Raw genomic sequence first — 11,336 nt, 5'->3', positions numbered from 1 at the left:
TACTAAAAAATGTTTCCACTGACATAAATCTTAGCCCGACTCTTACAGGACACATGTAGGTGGAACTATTTTCACTGCTGCACACCCTTCCCATCATGACTTGCATAGATGCACTGAGGACAGTCATACACAAATGTACACATACATTGAATCTCTATATATGAAATATAGGTAAATACATATATATACACTGTATGTATACTCTATATATAGACATATATATCTAACACATTGAAATATGTATATGTTTCTGTATATATGCCCATAGACATGCGTTATATAAATATATACATCCCAAAGTCTGTCAGTATATGCTGATGTTATACACAGTAGAGTCCAAAAGTCTGAGACCACTTTCCCAGAGTGGGGAGATAGACATGTTTAAAATGAATGAGAAATTAATAAGAAAAACTACAAAAGTATTATATAAAGTATATTATAAGTAAATGCATTAAATCAATGCAAGATCTAATTTAATGACATTATTTCCACCTTAACAAAATGGGGCCCCAAAGTGTTAAAAATTAAATAAATATATCTATCATGAAATACAGAAAACATTTTTCAAAAACATTTTAAATGTGAAATATGCAGCACTTTTCATAGTAATTTAATTGTTGTTGAGAGCATATGCATTGTTGACTTTGGTTGTTTTTACTGTGCTTTATTGATAGAGGTTGAGAATTTAGTTGAATATCTTTAAAATCAATATTTCTAATTCAGTTAGCCCTTATAACGTAATCTAATATTCTTTTAAAAAGCCCTAAAAATTGACCAATATTAAAGTTTTAGAGTTCAGAGTGTTGAGGTTAAAGTCGCAGGACATCTTGACTGAAAAGCACGTCAGACAGAGGCAGGGTCCGGTGTTGTATTTGGTTTATTTCACTGATTTCATCTGCTGTCTTATAAACCAGTCAGCAAAGCAATCTAAAGTCACAGAGACAACCTGATTGTTTTCATTTTTCCTCTCTTACTACTTTGTTAAAGTCTCTTCTTTTTCTCAAGATCTAAAATCTTAAAACTCAAAGCAGGATACTTAGAGATGAAAGTGTGTCTGAGCAAAGGCCTGGCACCAAAATGTATTATTTTGATTATCCAGTGGGTGATGGTGGGGAGCCGCTTTCACAGACTGTATGATGTGTGTGTGCTCCCAGTTCACTTTGAATACACAACTCCACTACTGCGGGGAAAAGCAAAGCTCAGGACATCTGATGCAGAAGGGTGAAGTAGGCGGGGCAGGAGAGAAAGGAGGGGGTGGAAGGGGGACCTTGGTAGGACAGACTTAAGTGGAATGAGTGATTGTGGGTGTGTGTGTGTGTGTGTGAGGGTAAGGCTGACCCCACTCTTCTTTTCCTGCCACCTTACTGAGGCTGGGGCAAACAAAATGCCAGCAGAATTAAAAACATAAAATTACAAAACAGAAAAAGGATTTAAAAAAAAAAAAGAAGCAAAGCAAGCAAAGCTGCAGCCCCAGAGAAGAGGCACGTCGATGATGAAACTTCACAAAAAAAGAAAAAAATAAGAGGGGCATCTTTACTTAACGGCACCACAGTGACATTTATGTCAACAGCAACTGCTTGACAGCGGTTTGAGGTGGCTCCTGATGTACTTGTGTGAGATTTAGGATGCTGACTAAAACAGTGAGTGACACTTTTTATGCCTCCAACTTTGTTTAAGAAAATCTAACCAAACAAGTCAGAAACCAAAAGAAAAACTCAAAAAAAAAAAGAAACCTCACACAGGGTCTTCTGTCCAGACTTGTGGGGCGACAGGGGTGAGTCACATGATCTAAAGGTTCTCTAATCCTACAGTGCTGCATGCTCTGAGGGTGTCAGGACTTTAAATTAGAAAGTTGACACTTAATGTGGTTAGAGAAGCTACCAGGGTCAACTTTTATTTATGTTTTTCAGAAGGCAGAAAAAGATCAACCAGCACACGAGCCAAAATAAACAGACATTTTGGGACAAATGTGTCTGACGTGGCGTCTTTTACTCTCCTTTAGTGGTGATTGGCATAAAGTTTAGACAATCACAGGCAAGTCAATTTAATTGATATCTTTCCTGTCACTGATGTGTTGAGTAGACGGGGTAAAAATGCACCCATACGGTACTCCAGGTATATAAAAAGAAACAAAGACGTGTATGTATTGCTGTAGTGTGGCACCTTGGGGAACTGCAGGTCAGGATTTTGACCATCTTAAGCTAATGATGGTATGCTACGCAGCTATCGCCTTCAAAGTGTGGCTGACGTTTCTATTGGCAACGTCAGGGAGGAGCTTGAGGCTGAATCATGGGAGGATTTATTGCTTTGCAGGGCAGGTACCATAGGCTCCCTGTAGAACTGGGTGCTTTGTTTCTCTCAATCTAGATCTCCTCTCACTGTGCTAGATATGAGGGTATGTGTCATGCGAGAGGCAATGGAGAATTTCCCTTATTACAGGCGATAATTTAAAAAACAAATAAACCAACAGAAACACCTCTGAGCCACAACAGAATATATGATTATGTTTGGCACGTTGGGGTCAGGGAAGCAGGAAGGAGGGTTCTAGCGTGAGAGCAGGCATCGCTTTTTGGGCGTCAAGTCCAAGGCTATGAAGACCCACTTTGGGGCACAGCTGTGCTATAATCCATTGTAACACATATGCAAACACACACTCATCATGTCTGCCTGTTCAACATGTCAGGCAAGACAGAGCACAGTCCGCCATATCTGGGTGCGTCCTCACAAATGCCTTGCCGACGGTGCAGCAAGGTAGCAAAACTCCTCTGTGTCCTTTGGCTGAGAGTTTGGCCGTTAAAATGAACTGATAAACACACCAGGGTCCGGTGCAGGGCAAGTCCGTGTTTCCTGCACCAGTGTGAGAGTATGTTTTAACAGTGTGTGTTGTCCTCTGGCAGACCCCTCTCTTGCCAAAATCTGGTTCAGGTAGTGATGCTCACTGTGCGGCGAAGAGGAGCCCTGGTGATCGGTGGGTACCACTTCTTTAAAATAGAACCTCTCTTCTTCTGTATATGCTATTTAAATATACACACTCCTCCGCACAGCCAAGTCTACAATCATTAGCTTCATAATAAGAATATGATTAAACAATGAGAATAATAACAATAATAATAATATATATAGTCGTTCGTAGCAGTTTTGTCAGCAGCCATCACTAGAACATTCAGGGTGTAATTGCATATGTACAACAAAAAAAGTCATTTACATCCAGAGCTTGAGGCTCAGGGTCAGAAGTCATATGTGGTGGTTTTGGTGGGGTGGGGGGTAATGAATGCTGGTGTGTTATCTGAGTCTCTTCTCTGCTGAATAGATGGACATGTAGTAGTCGTTGCTGCCGACTGCCAAGTGGGGCTGGAGGGAGAGAGAGAGATCGGACAACATGGTTACACAACACGAGATATGATGTTTGTGATCTCTAGCAAACACAGTTATGTGATTGATGATCTGTGTTATATTTCCTTCACAAATGCATCTACTAAAGCTTAAAGCCTGCTAAAAGAGCAATTAAGAGTTAGCTAATGCTAACTTCAGGGGCAGTGGGCTAAAAAAACAGACAAGTTCTTGATCAGGGAGGCTAATGTGTTTGCTAAATGAAATTCTAGAGCAAAGTATGTAGTTGATGTCAAACTTCAAAAACAGTGTTTGAAGTTGCTCTACTGAAAATGAAAAACACACAATCAGGGCTGAATCTGAAGTTATCAAACCTCTCAGAGAATGAAACAATTCACAGACTGAAACAATGTTAGTCAGACTTTAGTGACCAGGAGTAAGTTACCAACACACATAGGAAATAAAAGTTCTCATGTCCCAGGCTACACATGGGTGGTGCTGAGGTGTGCTAACAGCTAACGGTTGCCAGAAGGTGGCAGCATTAAGGCAACAACAAAAAGACAGCATATTTGGCAAGTTTTACAGATGGACAATAATGTGGATACTGGCCTGATGAAGATAGTATACTATATGTTACTGAAGCTGGCCGTGAAGCTGTTGGTCAAGATGTTTATTTTATTCTCTTTAGAAATGCGCTACTGTAATCTTACTCGCTAATTTACTAGTTTGCTAACAGCTAACAAAATGCAGCACCGATAGTTTGGATCATGAACGACCATGAGCACAGTAACGTGTGGATCCATGTTTAGGGGATCATATATGCTAGCTGTTTATAAGTTTCTCTAAAACTGCCCTTTCAAACATGATGATATGGGTTTGTTAGATATAGTGGAAATTAACTTACTCACTATGAGTGACATTTGTTCCATTGTTTACATACAGGATTTGATGAGTGCAGCTTTAAATAGCGTAGTTAAGTGAAATTTTGAGGTGCCTCACTTGAGTATTTATATGACAGTAAAACTGTAGTTAGCTAGTGATTTAGTTTTAACACAGACCATGATCAGTTTATAGAACATCATGTATATACTAAGCTACTAGTATTAAATTCCACAAAATGTAGAGTTATTCAGTGTTTGATAAATACAGGCCCAAATTCTGTAGTAACAAGATATCATCGGTGTTTGTTTACCCAGTTAGGATGGAAGGCTAAACAGCTGATGGCGCCAATCCTTTGTCCCATGAAGCCGTCATAGTACTTAATGTTGCTGATCACATCGCCATTAGCGTTGTAGACCGCTATGAACTGGTTCATTGATCCACTGGAGGAGAAGAGAGAGACAGACATAGAAAGGAGGGAGTTGTGGCAGAATGTATGAATTAAATCACGTGCTGTGTCTTCTGAATGGGATTTCTTTTGTGGGGAATTTTAACCCCATGGATGGATGTCAGGTGATATATTTCTGTTCGACTAATATGCAGACGATCAATATTACATAAATCATCTTTTGTACATCAGAAAACAAATATTTCTGCTCTTACTTTAGTTTTACTTATTTAGATGAAAGACATACGAGGAAGAAAACTCTGGTAGGATTTGATCTTAAATTTAACAACAGTTAATAATCTTTTTCCTGGACCTGCATCTACACAAACAAACTCACCAGGCGAAGAGGTTAGCCTGTGGGTGAATGTCCAGAGCTGTCAACCCTTTTACCGTCTGCAGCACATTGATGGAGTCTGGTGTCCGTGGTTCAAAGAATCGAACATCTCCGTTCACACTGGTGGTGAGACTCAAAGTCAGTAAAAAAAAAAACACCCCATAAAAACTAAATGGTTAAGTTACAGAATGCATCTTAGTAGAAAGAGTAAGTGAGTACCTGACACTGATAATATGTCCATCTGTCTCCTTCTGTAGATGAGCTTTGACCACCCAGGCTCCGTGCTCCCTGTAGGTCATCACCCGACTGCAGAGACACACGACACACACAATATATATTTATAACACTGAAGTGGAAATATAGAGAGTGTGAGGCTGTGGACATCAACAACTACAGTATGGTCAGAAGCCCAAAACACTGGAGGAAAAAACAGTTACATAACAATTACAATTATAAAAGAATTCACACTGTACAGAAACAGCAGCTTAAAACAGTAGTTAAAACATATTGCAAAAGTGTAACATGTAGACTGACTTCAGCTACTTGACCTTAACCAATTCTATTTTATGTTGAATCCAATTTTGCAAAAACACTGGCTTTGAACTGCAGCTGCAGATTTAACAGGTTTTTACAGTTAAATTTAAACAGCGGGAAACTGCGTAGTATTTTTATTGAATAAACAGTGTTTGGTGACTGATCCTGTTTCAATGTGTTGAGTCCTTTCCTCCATATGTGAGAGGGAGGTTACAAAAAACAAACAAACAAAAAAAAAAACAGCAGTGTGTAAAATGCTAAAGCACATATCCCTGTGCTGTGACATGTAATACAGATGAGTAGCCACTGGGTGGCACCATGTGATTATGACCGAAAAAAGCAGTAACTGCCTCGTGACGAGGTTGAGATGATTTCAGTGCTGAGAGAAAAACCCTCCGACCACCACTGCAGAACTAAGCTATACCTGAATTACCCACATCCTGTGATAATACTGTACAGTCTGACGACAGGTGAGACAGAAACAACTCAATATCACTTAAATGTTTGAATATTTTTGCCCAACAAAGAAGCTAAAGCCAGAGAAAACATTTTATGAATTGCTGAGTTTGTATAACATACAAAATCTTAAACATTTCCGACAACATACTCTTAACAGGACCTGTATGTGCCTGTCTACAAGAGCTGGACTAATCTCAGCAGGAGCAACATAGGTGCTGAAAGATGTAACTCCATGCCTGAAGGGAGCTATTAAATTAGCTTTACTTAAAGATTTATGGGCCAGTTCATGGTTTAACTGCTTTGTTTTTCCCCTTTGGGACTGAAATTAAAATAATGTTTAACCAACTGGGGGGTGATGCAGTGCCACCAGGGTCCATTAAAAGAGGTGCCAACCCCAAAGGAAGATTTACGGCATGCTATATATAATAAACATAGATTAGAGAAGTGAATAATGCAGGACTGTGTAGGAGGTAATGCCCACAGAAACTGCTGCCTGTGTTCTTCAATGTATTTAAATGATGGTGATACAGTAGAAAAGAAAAAAATGAACTGGGAAATGAAATCATAAATGAATGATCAAATTGAACCTCCTCTATGATCGGATACTGATAAGCTCAGAGGTCACATGCAAGACAGTGTGTGTGTTACCATTCATTAGGACCCATCCTCCTGTCGAAGACGCGCACAGATCCGTCACCGAGACCGGCAACGATGAGTGAACGCTGGGAGTCACAGGATAGACTGGTCACACAGCTGTCTGCTCCTGTCGGGATATCCTGGTGGAGACACACACACACACACACAAATATCCTTTTAAAGAAAGCTACCAAGGTAACGCAGTCGTTACAATGCTAACTTCACATTAAACCTTCTTTGGTTCATCAATCATGTGCACTGTTGACTGTTGGCTCATTTGAAGTTAGACCCAGCATCAATATGCAGCCACAGGCAGGGCCGGGGCCATTTGTACTTGTATTAAGTCCATCAATCAAGACAGTGATTAGCTCACTAGGGACCATTAGATGTGTAAAAACAGAGAAAAAAGAAAAAGAAGAAACCACACTAATGGCTCTCGCTCTGCCACAGATTTCCATTAGTTTACCAAAACGGAAAACTGCAGGAGTTTACTGAGCACATTATGCTGAAACGTCAAGAGTTAAAAACCAGAGGATAAAAGACATGATTTATTTGTGTTTTTGTGTCAACACCATGTTATTTGCACTGTTTTTGAGGAATAGGATGATAATGCAGTTTTCAGAATAGCTTTGTTCCACCTAAACATTTACAGATGATGGTCTCTGTCTAGTTCATTTTACTCTGAAATGAAAATGTATTTTATGCCCAAATATATAGATTGAAGATCCTGCTCCACCTTTTATCCAATGCTAATTTACATGGAGGTTTAAAAAGATCTTTGACACTTAGATGGATTCCACTGATCTGTATTTTGTGGGGCTAATACTGATAATGTTGAAGCTGTAGTGAAAAAACACAATCAAACATTTGAGCTTTTGAACATTTGAACTTCTGTCCCATGATGGCCCCTAACTAAACAGGCCACTAGCCAAGCTCAAAATTTACTTGCATGTTAAATCGATTTGCATTGATTTTATTATAGGCCTCTACTTAATAAATTTTACCTATTATAAAATGCGCCCATCCTCTTTGCCTATTTTTTGATTCGCCGGCAGTCAAGTGAATTCAGGTTCTGCCAAGATGGTGACAGTGGAGCAGCCCACTCTCAGCTTCAAAACCTATGGGTGACTTCATGGAGGCTACATCCATCTTTATTTACAGTCGATGTCAAACCTTAAGTAATGTAGGTGTCAATAAAGTTTAGAAGTGGACGGCATGAAACTTAAGGAAAGAAAAGTCACTAGAAGGATTTAAGAGCTAGAATTTTTTTTTTTAGAGCACTAACCAACAATTCTTCATCTTCTCAACTTCCCAGGCTCTAAACTCGCTTCCTTTTATGGGATTATCAGAAAATAAGATGTGAACACAATGTTTGGTAACAGACCTAAAAGACCTGAATGCCGTGTTTCTCACCAGCTGATTAACAGATATAAAATGTATCTGAGCAATAAAAATCTGACACACAAACAGGTGTAATGAGAACAGTACCTGGACCTTCATCTCCCTGTCAGTGTCCCAGATCCTGATGACTCTGACATCTCCAGATGTCATGAGGAGTCCTGTCTCCTGCTCCCAGTCCACAACCATACCTGCACCTACAGCACAGGATGACAGATGGCAGTTACAATGCAGTACATACACACAAACACACATGAACACGTGCACACTCCATAAAACGTATTTAAGATTTACACAGTACTGTGTGTTGTTTTCAGATTCATACATCTGCATTGATGTCAGCTTCAAGGAAAACAAACAGAAGGTGGCTTGTTATCGCAATTAAAATAAAAAAAAAAAAGCTCCACATATCAGGTGCCACATATCAGACACATGAGCAGGAAATATTAAATTACTGAGAGCTATTTGTGCACAATATATGAACAGCCGTTTTCATTTACTGTTTTTAAACAGAGCTAATTGAAATTATAAGCGAAACTTCACACAACACAGCTGTTAAACACACAGAGCATGTGTTGATCCCCCTAATATGCAACACACACAATCTGTTGGGGGTTTCAGAAAGCTCTTGCTGCCACATGTAGCAAGTCAAATGAAAGATTAGTCCAACAGCTTCCTGCATCACTAAGTAACTAATAAATACACAATAAAGGACTGAAACACAAAAGCCCTTGCCCTGTAGACATGGTGGGGGCACAAGCAACAACTTTTCATGTCAGTTTATAAAGTTACATATCCCCAAGTATGTGTTTTTGATAGAAGTTCCACATTTTTCAGTGTCTTCATGCTGATGGAAGTGTACTTTTGCATTTTGCATCCTTCCCGACAAGACAGCCACTGGGAGATTCAAACACTGACCCTGGAACTGAGGCTGTCAGCAGCTTCTGGCTCAGATGAGTCAAATGGCACTCGAGTGAGAAAGTGAGGAGGGAAGAGGCTGGAGACAGCGGGACTCTTCACGTGTTGGCAGGAATCAAATGAGCAGTACCATCTCAGCCACACTTGGCCTGCCGGCTCAGTGATGCCTCTGGCTGCAGCCTAAAGGCATCGCTGTGCTTTAAAGTAAGTGCTTGGCAGATTGTTCAACAGCATCTGAACCCCACCCCACATTTTTCTGATCTAGCATTTAGGGGAGGGCTGTGTCCAACAGTTTTTGTAACTTTCTCAAACATGGAAGACAATTTCCACAGCAAATGGCCGGGGGGTGCAGAGGTGACAGAAGGCAGGAAGCTTTCTTTTATCATTCTTCACTTCTACTTCTGCCACTTTTTCTGTGTACAATGGCATGAATGCCTCTGAGGAGAGACTGTTTCAAAGTATGTGCACCCCTGTCCCCATTTGTGTGGCTCATCATGTCTCGCCCTCCTCTATCAGTGAAGACCAACTGCAGGCAAACAAATTGCATCACAATGCCTCTGCCACTTTTTGCTCATTGCTGTATCCCAGTTAATGCTCTCAAGCCAGCGAGTGGCTGAGTAGTTAGCAACAACTGCGTTAATAAGTGATTCAATTTAAGTGAACAATTCATGTGACTTTGTGCAAGGCAGTCCTTTTTGTTGGAAACTTTAATCTTATATTATAAAAATAATAATAATAACCCTCCTGAACTTCCTGTCTCACTGCTGCTTCACTTTCCTTTGTCAGGTTTTCATCAAATCACCACAGAGGCTCAAGATGAATTTCACCTGCATTTGCATAAAGTTTTCAAATTAAATAAATTAAAATTTCAACGTTCGACCTTTTTTTTTTTTCTTGTTGCTGGTCATTCCCATGTTGCAGAATGACGACAGGCTTTTCGCCTTTGACTGGAGTCTTCTGGAACAGACATAAACTATTTTACATTTAGATATGACATGTTCACGAACACTGTGGCCTAAAAGTCCATGACGTACTGCGAAACAGATATGGATACTGGATGCCATTTTGTGCAGTTGAATATAGTCCATTATAAAATTTGATTTAGACATAGATAGATAGATAGATAGATTCAAATAGAATTCAAATTGTCCACTGGCTCATTAATGCATTCGGTTAAGATTTAAGTGTGATTTATGTGTCATGATCCACTGGATCACTGGATCTGGATGGCAGCTACAAATCCTCACCCTCACAGACTCGAGCAGATCACACAGTTTACATTGGAGCATGATGTTCATTGTTGACCTTGAGAACAGTACTTTGACAAAATAACGGCAAATCTGTTCCATCACAAGCAGTTGGAGAAACGACGATTACCATAAACCCTGGAGCTGAGAGATGCTCTTGTGATTTTAGAAGGTTGCATGGTGGAGGAGAAAGAATAAAGGGGCAAGTAGGGACTCCAGAAATAAAAATGCACATGAAAACACTTCATCTATGTCTTAGAAGAATGCTTTTACCACGAAAGCTGCGGAGAAGGCATCCTCTTCTCTCCTCTTGAAACTCATCACACCATGCCTCACTTCCTCCCTTTCCTCCCCCCTTTTCTCTGTTAGTCACTTCCTCCTCCTCCTGCTTTTTCCCTATTGATAACCGTCTCTAGGTCGCCCATGTGTTATTCTTTCACTTCTTTAACACTGCATCTGTTCATCCTAATCGGATCCTTTCACACAATTTAGGACAACATTGCTTTGCTCCTCTCTCGCCTTGAAGAACAACAGTGAACATGTGCATCAGTTGTGATCCTTCCCTACTCCTCATCTCTCCACGTGCTTCCTTTTTGAGTCGTGACTTAGCTTGCAGTAACTTCCACTCAACCATCTGTGACAGGGCTTTGTACTTGGCTTGTATTTGGCTAGGATTGTCAGGAAAACCCGAGCCCCATGTGCTGTCTTCAAATCCTCTGCTGTGACGTCATCTGGCCCACTCCGGTGTCACATTATCACAGAGCCGGTAGAGTGTGTGTGTGTGTGTGTGTGTGTGTGTGTGTGTGTGTGTGTGTGTGTGTGTGTGTGTGTGTGTGTGTGGGTGGGGGCACAGGGAAAACCACTTCACAGGACTGTGCTCAGTAAGCGATGCGTTCATAGTTGCATGCGGGCACGCTTGATGCTGGCTCATTTCACAGACTGCGAGAAGAGACGAGGCATTCCCTTTGAAGCTGGCAGCTCAGCGATGAGGAAATCTGGGTTACAATGAGGAGGCGGAGAATGAAATATTCCCCTGCACTCTAAAGCTGGTGCATGCCTTTCCTTTCAAAAAAGCAACAAACATGTCACGAAACCATCCTAAGATTCAGATTCAGTTTTTTTCCTCTTTATGCATCATTATCTTCGCCTGTGT

General features: G+C 40.5%; 1 protein-coding gene across 6 annotated transcripts in view; it reads right to left on the bottom strand.

Moving 5' to 3' along the window:
- Positions 1 to 859: 859 nt before the first annotated feature.
- rptor (regulatory associated protein of MTOR, complex 1) overlaps positions 860 to 11,336 on the bottom strand; it is a 178,515-nt gene continuing 168,038 nt past the window's right edge. For all 6 annotated transcript variants that reach the window (XM_071503413.1, XM_071503416.1, XM_071503415.1 and 3 more), the window contains 6 exons: positions 8,109 to 8,215; positions 6,633 to 6,760; positions 5,211 to 5,297; positions 4,995 to 5,111; positions 4,523 to 4,652; positions 860 to 3,351 (listed from right to left, as the gene is read on the bottom strand). In XM_071503413.1, the coding sequence (XP_071359514.1) occupies positions 3,283 to 3,351; positions 4,523 to 4,652; positions 4,995 to 5,111; positions 5,211 to 5,297; positions 6,633 to 6,760; positions 8,109 to 8,215 (638 nt within the window). In that variant the 3' untranslated portion in view covers positions 860 to 3,282. The remainder of the gene's footprint in view (positions 3,352 to 4,522; positions 4,653 to 4,994; positions 5,112 to 5,210; positions 5,298 to 6,632; positions 6,761 to 8,108; positions 8,216 to 11,336) is intronic.

This window comes from Trachinotus anak, unplaced genomic scaffold (assembly GCF_046630095.1).
Source record: "Trachinotus anak isolate AG129_WGS33_773 ecotype Australia unplaced genomic scaffold, CSIRO_AGI_Tana_v1 ptg000019l, whole genome shotgun sequence".
NCBI lineage: Eukaryota > Metazoa > Chordata > Actinopteri > Carangiformes > Carangidae > Trachinotus > Trachinotus anak.
This window is presented reverse-complemented; position numbering and strand designations above follow the sequence as displayed.